This window comes from Chiloscyllium plagiosum, chromosome 1 (assembly GCF_004010195.1).
Source record: "Chiloscyllium plagiosum isolate BGI_BamShark_2017 chromosome 1, ASM401019v2, whole genome shotgun sequence".
NCBI classification, from domain to species: domain Eukaryota; kingdom Metazoa; phylum Chordata; class Chondrichthyes; order Orectolobiformes; family Hemiscylliidae; genus Chiloscyllium; species Chiloscyllium plagiosum.
Window position 1 is genome coordinate 93361384 of NC_057710.1, and position 22359 is coordinate 93383742.

At 40.8% G+C, this 22359-nt stretch overlaps 2 protein-coding genes across 7 annotated transcripts in view; both read left to right on the top strand.

Annotated features, from left to right (window-relative positions):
* Positions 1 to 22359, top strand: part of LOC122550725 (BTB/POZ domain-containing protein KCTD8-like) — a 374815-nt gene that overhangs the window by 192787 nt on the left and 159669 nt on the right. The window lies entirely within an intron of this gene.
* On the top strand, positions 9148 to 21261 carry LOC122550745 (striatin-interacting protein 2-like). 3 transcript variants are annotated; one of them, XM_043691953.1, is made up of 8 exons: positions 9148 to 9446; positions 12797 to 12866; positions 15498 to 15572; positions 16902 to 17036; positions 17822 to 17942; positions 18579 to 18647; positions 19251 to 19357; positions 21157 to 21261. In XM_043691953.1, exons 1-8 carry the CDS (start codon positions 9324 to 9326, stop codon positions 21174 to 21176), a joined length of 720 nt encoding a protein of 239 aa, XP_043547888.1. In that variant the 5' UTR covers positions 9148 to 9323; the 3' UTR covers positions 21177 to 21261. The 3 variants fall into 3 exon arrangements, with proteins under 3 accessions (XP_043547888.1, XP_043547881.1, XP_043547897.1); XM_043691946.1 differs by lacking the exon at positions 21157 to 21261 and having other exon boundaries at positions 19251 to 19445; XM_043691962.1 differs by lacking the exon at positions 21157 to 21261 and having other exon boundaries at positions 9148 to 9401; positions 19251 to 19443.

Consider the following 22359-nt stretch of genomic DNA (forward strand, 5'->3'; position numbering starts at 1 on the left):
GTTCTCTCGGATGAGCCTAAGGTCCTCGAGTTCTTTCATCAGTGCTGCAATATGCTCTGTTAGTAGCTGAACGTGCACACACTTTCCACACTTATACGAGCCAGACACACCAGAGTTGTTGACCTCCCACATCAAGCACGTAGCACACTGAACCAGCTTGGCAGTCATGTCTTCACCCTCTTCAACTGTGGCGTAATCACTTCACTCAACCTCCTTGTCAAAGACTCCTGAGCTAAAGCCTCACTCTTCAATCCACAGAAACTTCCTTGGACCCTCTTTTTTTGGGGCAAGTCTGTGGACTTTTAATTTAGGTTAGAGGAGGAGGGAGGGAGGGAGGCCCTACTTTGTAGGACCTGGGGTCTAGAACACACCCACTTTAATAGCAATCACTTACCTTCCCGACCAGCTTTGTGCTCTGCCTTCACTTCCGCCCAGCTCCTGCTGCTCTCTGATGCGAAAAATTTATTATTTTTGCACCTGACCCAGCATCAAATATTCTTTGGCCAGGTTTAACTTTTTGTAAAACTCCTGCGCTATAAACACACAGATACAGGATTGATCTGTCTCCTGTGGTTCCCTAGCAAACACTTGCAGTTCATAACAATACAAAGAAAAACTACTCTTGGATGGGCAGCACCAGTGCTCTGGAACCCAATATAGCTGCACTTTTTGCATCTACAGATAGGGCTGTGAAGAATGGGGCAAGGAACTATTCAAACTGTAACTCAAAAAATTCTGCAGAGAATAAATGTCAGGTGACGAACTTTGTGTAGAAGTGACTCCTGTCTTTTACCTGACACTAGCCTAGCGAAGCATTTGCTGATACTTTGTGCGTTTCTTTTGTCCTAGGTATTAAATGCAAAACTATAACAACAAACAAAAGGAGGAGTCTTTCATCACTACTGTACAGGATCAAAACCTCTGATTTTGAGCTGGCCTTGATTAAGTAGTTTTAGGTATATAGTCATTTATTTATTTAAATAGAATGTGTATAATCCCACCAGACGGTTTTACTGCACTAGAAGATGACAAAGTGTTTCCGCTTAATGTGATTATTTTTCTTCTATTGCTGTAGTGTTTTAAAATTTAAAATAGTGAATTGGTAACATCCTAGCTATTAACTGCGGAAATGAAACAATGCAAAATGAAAAATCAAACCGTCAGCTGTTTTAAAAGATTTAAGGTGCACATATTCCAGTCTTTTTTTTTCTTTCTTTGTTTTTTTTAGTTTGTTTTTTGTTGAATAAAACAGCAAGGCAAAGAAATGGTTAATTGCTTCATATTTTGAATATCATTGTAGACTTCCTCTGAGGAGATTTTTTTGAAAAGAAAGGTCCAGCAGAATGAGCTGGAGCACTCAAACTATAACTTGTCACTTATGTTCTGTTTCCGAATCTTTTTTAAGGAGTCAGGTCTAGCAGACTAGGAACTGTCTGACTGGTCAGGTAGTGTAGCACTTAAAATTTCTTCTTTACAGAGCTGCTGTTCTTGACTCCAGTCCCTGACAGTGTTTGATAGTTGGTGTCACCTGTTGTAAATGTGAGTTGCTTCTGCCTCACCTAGGGCACTAGCTTTGAGTCATTGGAGCATGTGAAGCCTAGAACAATGTGTGGGACTGACTGGGTCACCAAATGTTGCACAGGCAATCTGCAGACCCTTCATCCACCTTTTGGTATTTCTTTTTTGAATTTAAAAAAAAGTGAGCTGTCTAGTTATTTTGTGATTGATTCAAAGTACAAGTAGAATAAAATTGCATTTTGGCTCAGCAGCTCTTAAATGAAAGAGTGGAGTTATTGGCTGTTTTATAAAGAAAAGCTGCATTTGTTAGCATACCAGTGGACTTACATTGTGAAACACAATTGTGGTGTTTGATGCCAGTGTGTTTTTGACTTAATTTATTATTCTATTTTTCCCATCATCCTTGGAAGCTTCAAATGGTACTAGCTGTTACAAACTGATAACTGATGGTTAGGACTTGTGATTTGCCCTTAGCCCAGTCTAACATTTGCATTGATTTCAGAATTTTTGTCTGAAGGTGTACTGCAGCGAATTCGTCCAGGCAGTAAATGGCAAAATGTTACATGATTTTAACCATAAACCTACAGATTTTAAAACACCGATTGGTCCACTGACCCTCTGTCAGCTGTCAGATCAAGCTGTATACATTGCGCCATTCCTGTCCCCATTAAATTTTCATATTTTGTACTCTAATGACAAATCACTTGACCTATCAATGGCTACCAGTATAATTATTTGTCAGAAATATATTATGTATGTTAAACAAGTGCTATCTTATTTAAACATTTGGTCACATCTGTTTTAGGATCTCAACAAATATCTTGACCCTATGCATTTCTGCAAGCTGCTATATTTGTGGGTTTATTTTCTTCAAAACTAATGGCTATATCTGAATCTCAGCCAGTTTTAGTGACTTATTTTTAATTTTTATGATCGTGGAGAAGGGGTGGCAGTGAATGTAATAATTATCAAAAGTAACAAATAAACGTTTGAGGGGAAGAGGACACCAGCAATCTGCTCAGGAGAGCAGAAAAATCAACTTTTAAAAGAAAATAAATCATCTGTTTATCTGCACAAACAGTTTCAAAGTTGAGGTAACTATTTTAAGTACTGTATTAATGGTCAAGTATTGTAGTAGATGAGCAATAATGAATCTGTAATCATTAAACCCAAATAAAGTCTTGATAAAATTCAAAGTATTTTGATTTTGATTTTTCTGTTGCACCTGAATCATTTTTTCAATGAGGCGTATTTTAATTTTCAACATTACTTAAGTTATTTTTCTAGCTTTCATTCCCTGTGTTTGCATTGGAGAGTGAGACAGACCAACTCAAAGACATTCTTCTTGGTTGGTCACAAGCACACCATGGTTATAGGTTTGCAGTGCGGGAAGCATCTTTCTCCATCCCTAATACTGACTTAGAAGCTATCTAAACTCTTTGAGAACAAATTTGATAATGTGTGAATTAAAGACTTAGTTATAAAGAAGGTTTAGTTTGCAATCTATGGTTATCATACACCAAAATGCTGAATCTTGCTATCATTTTCATTTGGCCTTTATGTCCAAAACTCCTGTAATCACAATGTATTTGCAATTTTGGAGATGATTTGGAAAAAATACCCTGCAAAGACTGCAACAAACATTGCATTGGACAGTCAGGCAGGAAACTAGTGACCAGGATACATGAGCACCAACTAGCCACCAAAAGACATGACCAACTATCATTAGTACGCGCACACACCGGAAAAGGGACACCAGTTTGACTGGGACAATACATCCATCCTGAGGCAGGCCAAACAAAGACATGCACAGGAATTCCTAGAGGCCTGGCATTCAAACTGGAGTTCTGTTAACAAACATCGATTTGGACCCCATTTACCAACCTCTTAGAAAAAGAACCAGAAGTGATATCACGCACCTCAACAGACTAAGACATGTGAATAGCAAGTGGGACAACACGAACACTTCATAAGAGGTGCACTGATGATGCTACCTAACATGGTGACACAACATCTGAGAATAAATCTACCAGCTGAGCGAGCAAACTTCCAACCTGATCCACAATGTATTCCACATTAAGTCCCCTTTCATTTCACATTCGTTGGCTCCCCATTTCTTCCCATCCAGCACTGATTACAAAATTTCTGGCCTTGTTTACAAGTCTCTCAATGTCTTAGAATTAGAATTCCTACAGTGCGGAAACAGGCCCTTCCGTCAAACACGTCCACACCAACCCTCCGAAGAATAACCTACCCAGACCCATTCCTGTCTACTACATTTACTCCTGACTAATGCACCTAGCCTATACATCCCTGAACATTATGAGCAATTTAGAATGGCCAGTTCATCTAACCTGCATATCTTTGGATTGTGGGAGGAAACCGGAGCACCCAAAGGAAATCCACACAGACACTGGGAGAATGTGCAAACTCCCAAGGGTGGAATTAAACCCGGGTCCCTGGCACTGTAAGGCAGCAGTGCTAACCACTGAGCCACCATAATGTCCTTGAAATTCTACTCTCTGCAATATGCTCCAACTCTACATGCAAATTTCCCTTTACTCCTCCAAATTTGGTTACCTTTACAACCCTATCCACATCATCTTTAGTTCAAAGCCTTTTGTCACTTTGGTCCCTTAACTACCACTGCCTTGCTTCTGTCCTTTACAATACCTCCTGAAAACATACTTCCTTGACTGTATCTCAGTCTGCAGTTGTTCTTACTTGTGCTAATTTCCAATTAATTATAATCATCAAGTTGTGATACCTTTGCCATTTATCTTTGACCCCCTGCTAGATAGAAACAAGAGGTGACAAGTTAATTCATAACATGCCTAATGGCCAGATATAGATGCTAAGGAAAGATGAGCGAGAAAAGAAGCTTGAGTGAAGAGGGGAAAGTTAAGCATACTAATCCAAAAGATCCCATTGTTTTGTCTCTTCATATCCTTTTGAGAAAAAACAAAATATTCTTCATATTGGTCTAGTAATTCAAATTAACTCACATACGATACGTTTTACTATCATCAATGTGCCTATCCAAGAGTTGTTTAAATGTCTCTAATGTATCTGACTCTACTACCACTCCTGGCAATGCATTCCACGCACCTACCACTCTGTGTGAAGAACCGACCTCTGATATCTCACCTAAACCTTCCTCCAACCACCCTAAAGTTATGCCCCCTCATGATAGCCATTTGTGCCCTGGGAAAAAGTCTCTGGCTATCCACTCTATCTATGCCACTTATTATTTGTACACCTCTCATCCTTCTTCACTCCCCCTGAGAAAAGTTCTAGCTCCCTCAACCTTTCCTCATAAGACCTGCCCTCCAGTCAAGGCTGCATCTTGGTAAATCTCCTCTGCACCTTCTCTAAACCATCCACATCCTTCCTATAATGAGGCGTCTGTCCTGTGGGTTATCATTGGCCAGAAACTGAATAGGACCAGTCACATAAATACCGTGGTTCGAAGAACAGGTTAGAGGTTCGGAATATTGCAGTAAGTCGCTCATCTCCCAACTCCCCAGATCCCATCCACCATTTGCAAGGCATTCTACAAAGCACAAGTCAGGAAAGTGACGGAATACTCCCCACTTATCTAAACATTGCACCTTCAACAACACTCAAGTTTTACAACATCCAGGATAAAGCAACATGGTTGATTGGCACTACATTCTTAAATATTCACCCTGATACAATGATATACAGTAGTGACAGAATGTACCATCGACAAGTTGCACTTCCTTAAAGCTTTTTAGAAAGTATCTTCTAAACCTACAGCTAACAATAAGGACAAGGGCAGCAGGTACATAGTAGAACCACCTCCTGCAAGTTCCTTTCCAAGCCAGTCAACATCCTGACTTGGAAATTTATCACTGTTCCTTCATTGCCATCAGGTGAAAATCCTAGAATTCCTTCTCCAACAGCATTGTGGGGGGGTACTAACCACTGCAGTGGTTCGAGAACACAGTTCACTGTCACCTTCTCAAGGGCAAGTAGGAATGGGCAATAATTAAACCACATTCCCTGAATGAATAAAAACAAATCTGATATATGACATTTATGAGTGAAGATCTGAAATGAACCTAAAATTAGATACTGAATTAACTGATTTATATGAAATCAGAATATAACTGCCCTCAGCATCTCTAAATTTTGGAGAGTTAAAGGCTGTCTGGTTGGAGAGGCTGTCCTGCTGAAGTGTTTGGATTGAAATGTTGTTTGACTCCTGTCTCCTCAGAAACTGCTCACTTACACCTGAGTATTCTCAACATTTTCATTTCTGTCTTCATTTTCCAATTTCTAGCAGATGCAGCTTTATTCAAGAAAGGTGTGAATGTTAGTGAAAGCAGGACTAAGCTTGGACATGATTTTTACAATTGAACAGCTTATTGTTACATGAGGAAGCGCAACTTTCTGTAGGTAAGCACTTGCCGCTGCCCCTCTGTTTCAAATGGATCATAATATTCCTAATGACAGAAAAACAATGTACTTTGGCTAAACATTTCCTACAGAGATGACGACAACAACAAGCACAAAAGGAATCAAACAGTTACTTTTGAGCTGCTTGTGCAAACCCCAGAGTATGTCTGGCATTGTGGATAATTGGAGCGAGAAGTCCAGACTGAACACCCACGGTCAGATTTGATGGCCAAGAAAAATACATTGTTAATGTGCACAAACAGATTGAGCATCAACCTGCAAATCCTTTAAAACATACCAGTTGTAGGTTGCAAGAGCAAAAGTGATCCCTAGTGCCATGTGAGAAAGAATATTGCATCTTCTACCATTAGTATCAATAGTTCCAGGACACGTGCAAAAATGCATGTTTCCACAGCAATTTGCAAGCCCTCAATGAACCACTAACATGCCACCATCATTGCACTAATCCTGAAGTTGTAAAATCATAAGGAATGTAGACAATATTAGGAAGAAGTTTTACATAAGAAGAATTGAAAACAAGAGGATACTAGTAGAAGATACTTGCTAAAAGAATCAACAGTGAAATGATTTTTTTTCATTTTCCCATGAAGCAGTATGAAAGAAGGCTGGAGGCAGATTCAAGTGTAATTCTCAAAAGGAAATTGGAGAAGAAACTGAAGGGGAAATCATACAGAGTTGGGGACTAGGATTGGCTAAACCAAAAGCAAACTACTGGGGTTATTGGTAACCTGAAATTAAAACAGAAGTGCTGGGGACACTCCGCAAGGGTGGTAGTATCAGCAGAGAAACAGAGTTAACATTTTGAGTCTGTTGCGACTCTTCATCTGAACTGAAGTTCAATTAACTCTTTCTCTTTCCACAGATGCTGACAGCTCTGCTGCGTTTCCCCAGCATTTTCTTTTTTACTTCAGATTTCCAGCATCCACAGTATTATGCTTTTCTAATTCATAGCTGTGCATCAGATCAGCTTCATAAAGGTCTACAGTACAGAAAAAGGCCCTTCAGCCAACCAAGTCTGTCCTGGTCAAAAACAACCATCAAACTTGGGAGTACTTGTACATGAAGCACGGAAAGCTAGTACACAGATCTAGCAGGTAATCCGGAAGGCTAGTGGAATGTTGGCCCTTGTTTTGAAGTAGTTAGAGTCATAGAGTCATACAGCACGGAATCAGACCCTTCTGTCCACACCAACCAGATGTTCCAATCTGACCTAGTCACATTTGTCAGCATTTGGCCCATATCCTTCTAAATGCTTCCTCCTCATATAGGAGAAAGTGAGGACTGATGAAGGGTTTATGCCCAAAACATTGATTCTCCTGCTCCTTGGATGCTACCTGAGCTGCTGTGCTTTTCCAGCACCACACTCTCAACGCTGCTTCCTCCTCATATACCCATCCAGATGCCTTTTAAATGTTGTAATTGTATCCGCCTCCACCACTTCCTCTAGTAATTCATTCCATACACGTATCACTAAGTACATGAAAAAGTTATCCCTTACATCCTTTTTAAATCTTTCCCCTCTCACCTTAAACCTATGTCCTCTAGCTTTGGACTCTCCAACCCTAGGAAAAAGACTTTGGCTATTCACCCTATCCATGCCCCTTATGATTTTATAAAACTATATTAGGCCAGCCCTCAGTCTCCAATGCTCCAGAGGAAAAATGTCCCAGCCTATTCAATGTCTCCCCGTAGCTCAAACCCTCCAGTCCTGGCAACATCCTTGTATAGCTTTTCTGCACTCTCTCAAGTTTAACAATATCCTTCTTATAGAAGGATGACCAGAATTGTATGTAATGTTCCAAAACAGGCCTCATCAGAATTAAAGTTAAGGTGGGTTTCTCTTTTGTGGAGAGGTAGCAGAAGCTCAGATGATTCTCCTTGGAGCTGAAAAGGTTAAGTAGTGATTTAGTTCAGGTACAGATTTGTTTCCAGGATATTTAATTTGCAGAGAAATATTATTAACATTGTCACAATTTTTAGTAACCACTTTCGGGTAATTGGCAAATAATGCAGGGTGAAAGTGTGAAGATTATTTTACTCAGTAAGTTCTGAGCATCTGGAAGTGTCTGAACAGCAGCTGGATGCAGATTAAGCAGTTATTCTCAAAAGAGATTTGGAATTTAGCTTTTTAAATAAAGACTTAGAGGGCTATGGGCAAATGGCAGGGGATTTGGAACAGATTTGCAGAAAGTGGAGTCACAGGTAGATAGGATTGTGAAGAAGGTGTTTGGTATGCTTTCCTTTATTGGTCAGAGCATCAGGCATAGGAGTTGGGAGATCATGTTACAGCTGTACAGTATGTTGGTTAGGCCACTTTTGGAATATTGTGTGCAATTCTGGTCTCCCTCCTATCGGAAGGATATTGTGAAACTTGAAAAGGTTCAGAAAAGATTAACAAAGATGTTGCCAGGGTTGGAGGGTTTAAGCTATAGGGAGAGGCTGAAAAGGTGTGGGCTGTTTTCCCTGGAGTATCAGAGGCTGGGAGGTGACTTTATAGAGGTTTATAAAATCATAAAGGGCATGGATAGGGTGAATAGACAAGGTCTTTTCCCTTGGGTGGGGGGAAATCCAAAACTAGAGGACATAGGTTTAGGGTGAGAGCAGAAAGATTTAAAAGGGACCTAAAGGGCAATTTTAATGCAGAGGGTGGTGCATGTATGGAATAAGCTGCCAGAGCAAATGGTGGAGGCTGGTACAATGTAAGATTTAAATGAATGAGTATAGGAATAGGAAGGGTTTAGTGGGTTATGGGCCAAGTGCTGGCAAATGGGACTAGATTAGGATATCTGGTCGGCATGGATAAGTTGGACCAAAGGGTCTGTTTCCATGCTGTACATCTCTATGCTTCTCTACAATGTCCTGTACAGCTGCAATATGACATCGCAACTCCTTTACTCAATGTTATAAACAATGAATGCTAGCATGTTAAACACTTTCTTCATCACCTTCTCTACTTGCAACTCCACTTTCAAGGAACTATGTGCTACTGTTCTCTTTGCTAGGCAGTATTCCCCAAGGCCCTGCCATTAACTGTAGAAGCCCTGTCCTCCTTGGCCTTACCAAAATGCAACATCTCACATTTATCTACATTAAACTCCATAGGCCAATCCTTGGCCCATTCAAGGAAGAGCTTTAGCTTGAAATGTCGACTCAGAAAGGGCCGAATGATCACCTCGTGTTCGGGAGGGAGGAGTCCTGCGGCCGCGCGACGTTACGGATTGACGTGACGTTTTTCCAATCACAGGGCGAGTCTGCCGGTGGCCCCCGCCTCCAGAATAGCTGGGCCCAATGAAGAGCGAGTGGGCGGGGTCTGGAACGCGGCGCTTGGTTACAGAATGTAACAGAGTTCGGTCCGCGTGAGGATGGAGGCAGCGGGCGGGAGCTCGGTACCGGCACCGCGTCTTAAGGAGCTTTGCCGACACCAGCGGAGAGAATCGGAGGTGAGCATCAGTTTCGGCCGTGGTCCCACAGACAGACAACAGCAGGTGACAGTGTCTAATAATAACCGAGCGGTATTGGAGGGAGAGGGGAATGTCAGAGGCAGCCAGTCAGTGAGGAGGGAGAGCAGGTGCCGCTACCTCCCGGTCAGTCACTCGGATCCTGCTCCGCACGCCAACTGGAGCAAGTGGCACTCGGCGATGGTAATAAGTGAGACCTCCAGAAATGACCCATACAACTTTCCAAAACTAGTCAGCGAGCTGCTGAAGTTTTCTGTTTAACAACAAAACCAGGTTGGGCCAACTTTTCAAAATTCTCTACCAAGAAAGAAAGCATGCAGCGCTTTCGCAAGTAATCGTCCAATAAATACTCTTCAGGACTTTTGAAGTGTGAACGAAGTGCGAAGAGAAGTTAACTCTGCTTTCTTGCCACGGAGGCTGCCAGACCTGCTGAGTTTTTCCAGTAATTTCCGTTTTTGCTCCTCTCTCTCTCTCTCTCCTGTTTCCCTTTTCTGTTTGTCCAACTCTCTCACAACGGGGTTGAAAGAGTGGTGTGTCTCGCACTCTTTTGCCTACCTTGTCCCCACGAATTCTCCCACTATTTTCTCCCTCCTATGTGTTGCCTTCTTTCATCTTGTTTTCCACTCCTCTCATTTCTCTTCACATTTTCCATCTCTCTCTGTCCCAATTCGATGGGAAGCTGTTACTTGTTATCATCACAGTGAGCATCATTGTACAGGAGAAAGATGAGGTGTTGCTTGATAGAAACATGTTATCTGATATGTTTGGGTGAATTTGGGTACCAGTCTGTATCCCTCGAACCATGTCATATTCAGTTGACATCGCTGCTGTGTGCCAGTCTGAAATGATCTGCCATTTCATAGAATGATTGTATATTGGAGTATGTGCTTTTAAAGGGCATAATCTCTGGATGGATTGCTTCACTGTGTTTACTCTAGAGGATACCTGTGGTGAGCGAATGTTTGCATTTGCAAGAGTCGCATTAATGTCACTTCTGATTTGCCCCTTTAAAGGGGATTAAGGGCTGCTAGGAAGTGGACAACAAGCATCTACCTGTGTTGCCATGAAGATTGTAGTATGGTTCTTGGAATTAGAAGGTCAACTTCCTGAAGAAAATAAAGTTGACGTTGTGCTTATTTCCCAACTCATTGTCAGCCCTTAAAATCTGTGCCTCAGTGCAGTGTGCCCATGTCATGGCTTAAATGCCATAGGAACAGGAGGTCACATAGTTGGAGTCTCTTTGTTTTGCCATTTAACTAGATCAAGGATTATCTTTATCTCATTCTCATTATTCACCAATATTCCATAATCCTTAATACCCTCATCCAACAAAAATCTATTGATCTAGCTTATTCTCCATGGTACTACCAGTCTCTGAAATGATACCTGCTGAAGGATCTTGGCATCATTGCATAGTGAAATGTCACTTTGGGTGGTGATTAATTTCTGGCAGGTTTTAAATTTCAATTGACATGAAATTGATAAACAAGAAAAGCAGGCTATGTAATGTAGCTGATTTGATTCACTCCACGTGATATCGAGAAATGATTAGAGGCATAGGATACTGCAAAGGCTGTGGATCCTGACAACATTCCAGCAATATTACTGAGGACTTGTCCTCCAGAATTGCCGCTCCACTAGCCAAGAAGTTCCTGTACAGTTACAACACTGGCATCTATCTGACAATGTGAAAAAGTTCCCAGATATATCCTGTACATAAAAAAGCAATTACTACCTGTCAAATTACTCTGTATCATGAGTGAAGTGATGAAAGGTGTCATCAACCATGCTATCAAGCAGCACTTGCTCAGCAATAACCTGCTCAGTGATGCCCAGTTTTGTTCTGCCAGGGCCACTCAGCTCCTGACCCCATTACAACCTAGGTTCAGACATGGACAAAAGAGCTGAATCCCAGAGGGGAGATGAGAGTGACAGCCCTTGACATTAACACTGCTTTCGACAGTGTGGCATCCAGGATCCCTAGTAAAACTGGATGGGTAGTAGGGGCAAACTCACTGCTGGTTGGACTCATACCTGGCACATAGGAAGATAGTTGCAGTTGTCGGAGCTTGGTCATTTCGGCTCTAGGACACCTGCAGGAGTTCCTCAGGATAATGTCCTATGCCCAACCATCTTCACTGTTTCATCAATGACCTTTCTTCCATCATAAGGTCGGAAGTGGGGATGTTCACCGATGATAGTACAATGTTCAGCACGATTGTGACTCCTCAGATACTGAACAATATTGTACTTGTTTCAAATGCAACATGATCTGGATAATATCCAGGCTTGGGCTGACAAGTGGCATGTAATATTTGTGCCACACAAATGCCAGACAATGACCATCTCCAATAAGAAATCACCTGACCAACATCCCTTGACATTCAGTGGTATTTCTATCACTAAATCCCCTACTATCAACATCCTGGGGGTTAATATTGAACAGAAACTCAACTGGATTCACCACAAATACAGTGGCTCCAAAAGCAGATTCAGTGTGGTGAATAACTCCCCTCCTGACTCCCCAAAGTTTGTCCATCATCTAGAAGGCACAAGTCTGTAGTGTGATGGAATACTTCCGAACAACATTCAAGAAGCTTGACTCCATCCAGGACAAAGCAGCCCGCTTGACTGGTATCATCTCCACTAATGCTCAGTAACAGCAGTGTGTACTATCCACAAGATGCACTGCAGAAATTCATGAAAGATTCTTAGACTGCACCTTCCAAATCCATGATCACTTCCAACTCAAACAAAAAGGGCAGCAGATACATGGGAACACCTGCCAGTTCCTCTCCAAACCTCTCCCCATCCTGACTTGGAAATATATCGCTGTATCTTCACTGTCACTGGGTCAAATCCTGGAATTCTATTCCTAAGGGTATTTTGGGTCAACCATGTGTACAGCATGTGGACTGCAGCAGTTCAAACAGGCAGCACACCACCACTTTCTCAAGGGCAACTCAGGATGGGTGATAAATGATGGCCAGACAGCAACAGCGACATCCCAAGAGTGAATAACAGAAAACATCAAGGTTAGATAGATGATCTGCAGTCGTCCTTGACTTGCATACTTGAGGCTCAGAAAGGAATTTTCCAGAGCCTTCCTCTAGAAATATCAATGACTAATTAGAATGAATCATACATGATCAGGTTACTGGTATGTTTCAAGAGTACCTCCTGTGCAGATCCCAGAATGGGTGAGGTGGGGGGGCGGGGTCAATTGGGCGTGAGGGACTAAATTGTTTCCACTTTCAGTCCCTCCCTCCCTGAATTAAAATTGTGTCAAATGCATTGGTTGATACTTTAAAGCCGTAAGGTGTGGTGGTGTCATTAGGATTGAAACCAACAGAAATGCTCCTCTTTCCAATTTTTAGGGTTCATTGGATCTCCCCAACCTAGAATTTGAATATGGAGATTCAGACAGCATTGTTGCAGAACTGTCAGGTGAGATGACTTGTCCCTCGCTACTCTGTATATTTTAGTCTTCTGCTTCAGTTACAGAACTGAATTTAGTTTTTGGTAAGTTATTTTGTATCAGCAGCTGTAATAAGTTTTGTATTTCTTTAGTGTTGCTGATTGGAAGATGTTTTCATTGATGTGACCATCAGCTGATGCAGTTGGCAACAATGAATGTGCTGGATGGGAAGAAAAACTAACATGAATTTGTGTACCACCTGGTTGTGAGAAAGGGAGAATTTGTGACTTTTCAGTGTTTTTCATTTCCCCAGGCATTCTAAACACTTCAGTCAATTAAAGACTTTTGAAAAAAGACATTATTAAACAGCAAATGTGATGGCCAATTTTCGCACATCAAGGTGCCACAAACAACAATGTGATAAATGACAAGATAAACTTACATTTCTGTTGCTGTTTTGATGTGGCTGTAGTCACAATCAGTTTCAGGAGTTCTCTGACATCGAATCATGTATGAAAATATTAAGACAGTTGACCAAAAGTTTTGTTGAAGAGAGAAGTTTGAAAGAGCTATCTAAAGGAGGAGAGACAGAAAATAAGGACTTAATTCCAGAGGGTCTAGCATTGACTAGGATTGTAGAATTTCTGTTTTTAATTCTTGCATGTGAGGGTAGCAGAGCCTTAGTTTAATGTTTCCTCTAAAAGACACCACTTTCAACAGTGCAACATTCTCTTCGTGGAGAGCTATCATGCAGGCAGATAGGATTGTTTTAGAATGGCATCATGGTTAGCACAGATGGTGGGCTGAAGGGCCTGTTCCTGTGCTGTACTACATTTCTATAAAGGCTGCATTCATGCCTGTCAGTGATATTGCTGAGAGGGTACATGTAATTGAGAAACAGGAGGGGCTGAGTAAGAAAGCTTGTAACAAACTGTAGACAAAGTGTGGGAGGAGACACTGTTGCAAGAGATCTGTGGACTACAATGAGAAGTAGTGTGGAAGTTTATAAGGTTTATGCCACACACGTACCCCTCAGTCCACCCCCATTGAATAGTGTGATGTTTGGGGAAAAAAATGAGATCTAGCAGAAACAGCAAGCCATTGTCACACTCAATATTGTCAAACGAAGGACAGAAACAGGATTGAAGTAAGGTAACAGGTGGCTATGGGTTTAAATGAGGAAACTCTAAATGCTTGATTTAAGATGAGGTTTTCATCAGAGGTTATTATGGGGACTTTTTAAGGTGCAGGGTGATCGTTTTGGGTATTCATTAGGAGCACAAGATCTCAGAAGTTGGGGGAAGCTCTGTAGAATGGTGCAAGTTTGGAGCAGACAATGAGGTGAGAAGATATGGAGAAAGATAAGCATTTTAGTCTCAATTTTCATGAGTTCCAAACACTCTGATTGAATCCTCTCTGAGGAGGTCTTAATGCTTTTAAGGAAATGGGTCTTGAAATGAAAAGTTGGTATTTCTTGCCTATCCCAGGTCCCCTTCAGCAGCTGTTTCTGTTGTAGAAATGTGTTGCAATTCAATGTCTTGCTTTAAAGGGAAATTTAAGAATGTTGGTGTAAGACTGGAATCCCGTATAGGTCTACATTGGGTAAGGGCTTCGTTTTTAGGACAACTGGACAGTTTTACAGAAACTATTAATAATTTCCAACATATTTTAAAGTAAATGCAAATTCTTTATTTTTCTTATGTCTGTATCAGTCTCTCTGGATTATTGATCAAAGTCTGTCAATTACTAGTCTGATACACAACTACAACCATAATCAGATAAAAGAAAGGGGCCAGATGGAATAAGGAAGTAATTAAATGGAGTAACAATGATGAATTCAAAAAAAGTAAATGCTGAAAATTAATTGAATAAAGAGAAAATCCACATTTAAACACATACTGGAGAAGCTGATGTGGAAAATTTCTTAAAGTCAAAGTTTGCAAAACTATATAAAGAAAGACTATAACTTAGCAAAAAGACTTCAGTATTAAATGGGTTCCTTTGTCAACACAGAGAGGTAGGCAATGTGGAGGAACCTTACAGGCGCCCTGCATGATATTAACATCAGAAGACATAGAAACAAAAGTAGGCCATTCAGCCCATTGAGCTTGCTCAGCCATTCAATAAGATCATGGTTGACCTGATTGTGGCCTTTACTTTCCTGTCTGTTCTATGATTCCTTTGCTCTTTTGTTGATCAAAAAGTTGTCTAACATAGCCTGTATATTCAATGACGAAACCCCCACTGCTTTCTGTGAAGTGTATTCCAAAAACTAATGACCCCATGAGAGAAGAAACTTCTCCTCATCTGTTTCTTAAATGAGAGACCCTTTGTTTTTAAATTGTCTCCTATAGTTATAAACTCTCATGCAAGAGAAACCGTTCTTCCAGCATCTACCCTGTCAAGCTTTCTCAGAATCTTTATAAATGTATATTTTAATACATTTTAAAAGTAGTATTACATAATTAATGTTTTAAAAAGATCATGTTTCATTCTTCTAAACTTGATTGAGTATAGGCCCATCCTTCTGAACTTTCCTTGTAAGAGAATTCCATCATCCCAGGAATAACCTTTAGTAAATGTGTACCAATGCAAGTTTATCTCTCCTTAAGGAAGGACACTTACGTTGAACAATGTTACCTTTTTTTCTCTTTCTGCAGAGCTGTACAGTTACACTGAAGAGCCTGAATTTGCTGCTAACAGGGATTGCTTTGAAGAGGATTTTGCAATACATGGTAATGGACAATTGCACGGGGTAGAAACGGGGTCCTCATAAAACCTTTGGTGTAATTGCCAGATTTGTTTGAGCAGGATTTTGGGGCAGGACAATTTTCCAGGATTGTAGTGAAGAAGCTGAAGTTTGGAGATAAATTTACCTGTAAGTGCCTTTTAGTAATGAATGATGATGACGAGAATGCTAACAGGAATGAGGGACTTCAGTTTCTTGGAGAGGTGGGAGATAAGTTAGGTTTGACCTTCAAAGATCAGAAAAGATTAAACAAATAGTTCATTGGTGTGCACATCAATGTCATGAAATGTTTTGGTAGAATAGATGAGAAATTATCTCCATTGGAGAAATGAGTGGCAACAAGAATACACAGACTTAAGTTGATTGTCAAAAGAGCTAGAGTGAGAAATTATTTGCCTAGCAAGTTGTTTCTGTATGAAATGACCTGAAAAAGTGATCAAAACAGATTCGATAATAACTTTTGAGAGGAAATTCAATAAATATTTGAAAGGTAATAATACTTGATGTGTGATAAGCAAAGGAGAATGGGAATATTGGATACCTCTTACAAACAACTTGTATAGAATTTGACAGACCAAATGACCACCTCATGTGCTGCATTATTCTATGAGCTGAACCATTTTATAGATTTTGAGGACCAATGGACTGAGTCCTTCAGTAATTCTATTTATTTTCCTAATTCCTGTCATTTCCGTTTTTACATCATTTGATTAAGTTACCTTTTTCTGTGCATCCTTTCTACAATGTTATCATTTTAGGCCACTTAGTCCGTAGTGTGCACATTGTGATAGATGGAAGTTTATACTATAACTCACAATAGGTTGTGCCATTGACTGCATCACTGATTACTGAACCTCAAGTTCATAAGATTAGCTCCAACCACAGCAATGCTCCCTGTTCCACTGCATTCATCTGATTAATTTCTGTTATTCTCAATGTGTTTAATAAACACCCACACACTGCCCAAAAACCCAGTTCACTACAGGCCAAATAACATAATCTGAGTGACTGAGGAGAAAGACCACAGGTAGCAGATTCCAGTTACATAATACATATAACATTTTTGTGGAGTTAAAGGAATATGTTTAACAGAGCAAGTTTCTCCCTCATTCATATTTCTTTTTCTTCTTTTTTGTATGTAGTCTGTCTCAAATTCTGAAAATTAGTGGTCGCATTGTTCCCTAGGGAATGGATTGAATTGGTCTGAAAACCTTTGGGGACCCAGAAAGGCTTGTTACCTTGATGGAATTTTGGATTGATGAGGAATAGGAATGACGGCATCACTATAATTTAATACCCTTTTTTCCTTTTCCAGGAAGGGGCAAGAAATGGGTAGAGTTGGAAGAAAATGAGCATAAATCCTACTTGATGAGGTTGCTGGATGGATTGGAAGTGATCAATAAGGAGAAGAGAATTAAATTTGCCAGAGCTATACTTTATCTGGCCCAAGGTAATTGATGATGCGACAGTATTACTCATTTCATTTCTGAATTAACTCCTACAGCTATTACTATTCTGTGAACAGGTAAGCCAACAATATTGGGTGGAGGCAGGAATTTGGAGTTGTAGCCACAATCCAATTAGCCATGATATTATTGTATGGTGGAGCAGACTTGAGGAGCTTACTTCTTCTGGTAATTTATATGTTGTGTAAATCCAGTGGAAACTTTGACCAACATCGTGATTTAAACCACTGTTAACCTGTACAAAACATAGGCCTGAAGCACAAGGATGTTTAACACCCTAACTAGTCACACTTCATATACATACATAGAGATGATAAGACACGAGCCATGTGCAGTAGTCTCTAAATTAAATCCACCTCAGATTATGTCTGCAAAATATTTGTGTTCTTCATGCTCCCCCACCCCACTTCACTGGCAAGTTGAGTTCCTTCAGTGTCAAGTTCAGGATATGAAAACATTTGACATTGACCCATATCCATAGGACTGACATGACTTCCATTTCTGATCAGTAAACTGCACACTCTTCCAGTGTTCCCAGTAGGCTGTGCATAGCTATCCAGAAAGTACCGGCTGGGCCATTCTCAAAATGCCTCTCTTCGGATATGACACAAGATAATGCAAATGTATGCACATTGTAAAGAGCAAGGCACACGCACTTTAAAATATTATAAGAGATATGAGGTTGTCTTACCCACAAGAAACAAAACTAAAACAGTGTCTTTTCCTCCTACTTGCTGTACTTGATCCTTCTGCTTTAATTTTTCCTCAGGTGTGTTTGATGACTGCTACACAGAAACTGAAGTAATACATTGGGCTCGATACAATGTCTTCCTTCTCTATGAAATGGGCACATTTGGGGCATTGGTGGAGCTGCTCAACATGGAGATCGAGTGAGTGAAGGAGACAACCCATTGGTGGTTGTGACAATCTGTCAGTAGGTCACTTTTCAGCATTAAGTCAAATTAAGCTCATAAGCCCACTGGAAACTCATTTAGGATGGGGTCCAGTAAAACCATAGGCTGGGATACATCTTGACCAGCCTAACAGAGGAAGTCCTACCCTAAGACTGGATAATTGGAGACTAGGATCTCCTCAAATTTGTGAAGAGGGATGTGTGTAGCGGTTGGTGAAAGGCCAGTTCAGGACTGATGTTAGAGTGCATTTCATCAGACTAGGAGTCGCCAGGACCCAGAGTAGTCCCTGGATAGAGCAGGGAAGGCATAAACTTTGGATTCATTCATAAAGTTAGATTCCCTGATGGGGAGAATCAAAGAAGAACATGTTAGATAGGCCCATTGGCGTCCTCCTTAATATATAAATATATGTGAACTATTGCAGTTGTGATCAGATACAAACTCTAGTTTGCATTTGGCAACTTGAATTGTGCTGTTGTATAATGTCAAACTGAGCCAGTGGGCAACATCAGAGAATTAGTTGTATTCTGTATACATCATAGAGTTTATGACTGTCACCTTGTTAATGGAAGTATGCATAATGGATGAAAATATACTTCTGTTTATATGCAGTAACAGCCAGACATGCAGCAGTTCTCTGAGAAAACCAGCCATCTCCCTAGCAGATAGCACTGAACTGAGGTGAGAGGATTGCATATCCGTTCCTAACTACATCAGTCCTCCTACAAGATGTGGTGACCTGAATCATAAAATACGTCTGACCGTCTGTATTCCACGGAAACATGTTCTAACTGTTGGCTATTTGTGTTTTTTGTCTCTATTCCATTGCCTGTTCTGGAGGTATTAGCTCATACTGTGCTGTAAGGTACTTTGCTCACATCCAACATGTGTGCCATGAGCTGAGTGTTGCCAGACTATTTAACTCACCCAATTCAGGTATCCATACCTGTCCAGTTTCCAGTAGCATTGTCTGGATAGCAACCTGAAAATGGGCAATGGCATTGTTGAGTGGCAGATCCAGTGACCAGTTTTAATAGCATTCCTGTGAACTGACCAGGGTCAAATCACCTGCTCTGGTTGATGCATTCTGGTTACAATACTTGCACACTGACCACTGAGGTCCATTCAAGTAAGGAAGAGCTTTAATTCTATATTTTCCTGCTGACTTTTGGGATAAGCCTTCAGCAGTTATCATCCTAGAGTGACTCAGTGCTCCACTGTTGGGTGTTTGTATGACAGCAGTTTTATCAAGGCCCTGACACTTGTGCATGGCCAATATTCCAGGGTGCTGCTCAATATTATGTACCTGATGGTGGAGATCATACGATGTGAGGATGAGGATGACAAACCCGAGTGGAGCTCAGCCAGAGACGGATTCCGGACTGAACTAAGTGAGTATGATTACTTCCCCGCCTGTTGGGAATTGATCTATTAATCTGATTCTCCATCTAATCCTACAGCGGTCATCCTTCTAGACAGACTTTGTTTTTTATCTTATCGGATATTAGTATCATTGGTGCGGCCAACAATTCTTGCCTATCCCTAATTCGCCTTGAGAAGGTGGTGGTGAGCTGCCATCACTTGAATTGCTGTGGTCTATTAGGAGTGGTAACACCCACATTACAGTTAAAAAGGATCTTAATTCAGCTATAGTGAAAGAAGAATAATATATTTTCCAAGTCAGGATAGTTTGTGGCTTGGAGTGGAATTTGCAGGTGATGCTGTTTTCATGACTTTGCTGCCATTATGTTTCTGCTGTGGTTGAGTTTGTGGTTTGGAAAGTGCAGTCAAAGGACCCTTGGTCACTTGCTTTGGTGCATCTTGCAAACACTGTTATTGGTGGGGGTGAGTTTGAATGTTAAGTTGGTGGATGTAGTACCATAGGAGAAAGTGAGGACTGCAGATGCTGGAGATCAGAGCTGAAAATGTGTTGCTGGAAAAGTGCAGCAGGTCCGGCAGCATCCAAGGAGCAGGAGAATCAACATTTCGGGCATGAGCCCTTCTTCAGGAATAGGAATGTAGTACCATTCCGGATGTAGTACCATATCTAGATGGTGTTTTTGGAACTGCATTCATCCAGTCTAGTGGAGCATATTCCATTATACTCCTGACACATATCGGGTAAATGCTGGCTAAGCTTTGGGGAGTCAGAAGGTGATTTAATCACTTCAGAATTCCAGCCCCTGGACCACTTGTTGGTGTAGCCATTTTATTTATATGGCTTGATCTAGTTTCTGGTAAGTAGTAACCCGTAAGATGTTGATGGTTGGAATGGTCATGCCACAGAATGTCAAGGGAATTAGTTATATTCTTACTTATTAGATGGAGGTGACCATTTCCTGGCATTTGTTTAAAATCAGAGACTGCTGCAAATGTGCAGCGGGTCAGTCCGTATCAAGACAAAGGATAGGTTATTAATGATATGGTGTAGACCCCTTGTGTGTTCTGACCAAGGGGCAGGAATCCAAAACATCTGTAATCTGACCTTTCACTTCATTTGGGCGCTGATTGAACAAATGTGCTTTAATTTTCTGATGTTTTTTTAATTTCAAACATCCATATTTGCTGTTTTACTTAATGTTTTACAACTACTGTGGGTTTTTTGGGTGAAAAGTGGAGGGGAAGACAAAGAGATGAGAAACTGTGTTAACTGGTTAAAAATAAATGCAAGGTGCTCACTGCAGGGAATGAGTCCAACTCCATCAGTTATAAAACAAGTAATGCCCTGGATTTTATCTGAGAAAAGTTGTAATCTCAGAAGTATTGACCCAGAAATTTGTGTACAGAATTTGGGAAGACATAACCAGGGCACAGTGTTGAGACCAAAACTAGGGTGTGTAAATTGTCACTGAGATACCTAATAAGGAATTCATGCAAAACATCTTCAATCAGTGTTTAACAATGCAGCACTTGTTAATTGTGTGTCAGTGAGTTTATTAATATGCAAGTGAATGATGTTTTTAGTTTCACTTGAGCATTTATGAAGAGACGCATACAAATGTTTTTTTCTTTTTGGTGAAGTGGTCTCTGGGACAGAAGGTTGGAGTTCAAGTCCACTTGCTTTTGAGACGTATCATGATATCTCTGAGCAGGTTTATTTACAAAAAAATAAAGTGTACTTTATAAAGTGTATTAAAACTTCTGTGCTATAGAGTTGGGAAGTGTATGTTTATAACTTTTCACTCTGCAGATATCTGTAAGGATATGTAAAGACGGGATCCAATCATAGAACATAGAACAATACAGTGCAGAACAGGCCCTTTGGCCCTCGCTGTTGCGTCGACCTGGGAACTAATCTAAGCCCATCATCCCACACAATCCCATCATCATCCATATGCTTATCGAAGGACTGTTTGAATGCCCCTAATGTGGCTGACTAATTAATTACATGCCCATACCACTCTCTGAGTAAAGAACCTGCCTCTGACATCTGTCTTCCATCTATCATCCCTCCATTTGCAATTACGCCCCCTCGTGCAAGCTGATGTCATCGTCCTAGGAAAGAGACTCTCTCTCTGTCCACTCTATCTAGTACTCTGATCATCTTGTATGTCTCTATTAAATCCCCTCTTCGCCTTCTCTCCACTGAGAACAGGCCCAAGTCCCTCAGCCTTTCCTCATAAGACCTTCTCTCCAGACCAGGCAACATCCTGGTAAATTTCCTCTGCACCTTTTCCAATGCTTCCACATCCTTCCTGTAATGGGGCGACCAGAACTGTACACAATATTCCAAGTGAGGAATATCATCAGCAAGTAACTTTCTAAAATATCGTCGAACTTATCACCATCTGAAGTAGTTAAGTAACACTATATTTTTATGGAGAAGCTGAGGAAGAAAGGCATTGATATATGCTAATGGTTGCACTGAAGAGGAGAAGGAGGAGGTTCATGTGAGTAAAAGCGAGCATTGACCAGTTGGACCCTGCAGTCTGTTTCTCTGCTCCAAATACTTTGTATATGCTCCAGTGTGGTTTTAAATACGTTCCTTTGAATGTGATCTATTAAATGCCAACTATTGACTTTAAAACAAAATCTTGGCAACTGTAGTGTTTTTTTTACTTGCAAACGTCAATACATTTCGTTCTCATGTACCTGGTAGGGATGGTAACATTCAGCAAATCCCATGATCCTGAATGCTTCCAATCACTTTTGCTGAGCATCAGGTTAGAGTGAGAAGGCTCTAACTGTAATGGAGCTGGTAGTTGAATACCTGCTGCTGCTGTTTGTCTGGACTCCCACATGAAGATTGACCAATTTGGGATGTGAACATTTAACTGACATGTTCTGGGCCACACCACAGCATGTTTATTGGCAAGCTATTCAACAGTAGCTGAGACCAGTCAAGTCCTTATTGTGATCCAGCAGCCTCTCTCTCTTTCTCTTTCTCTCTCTC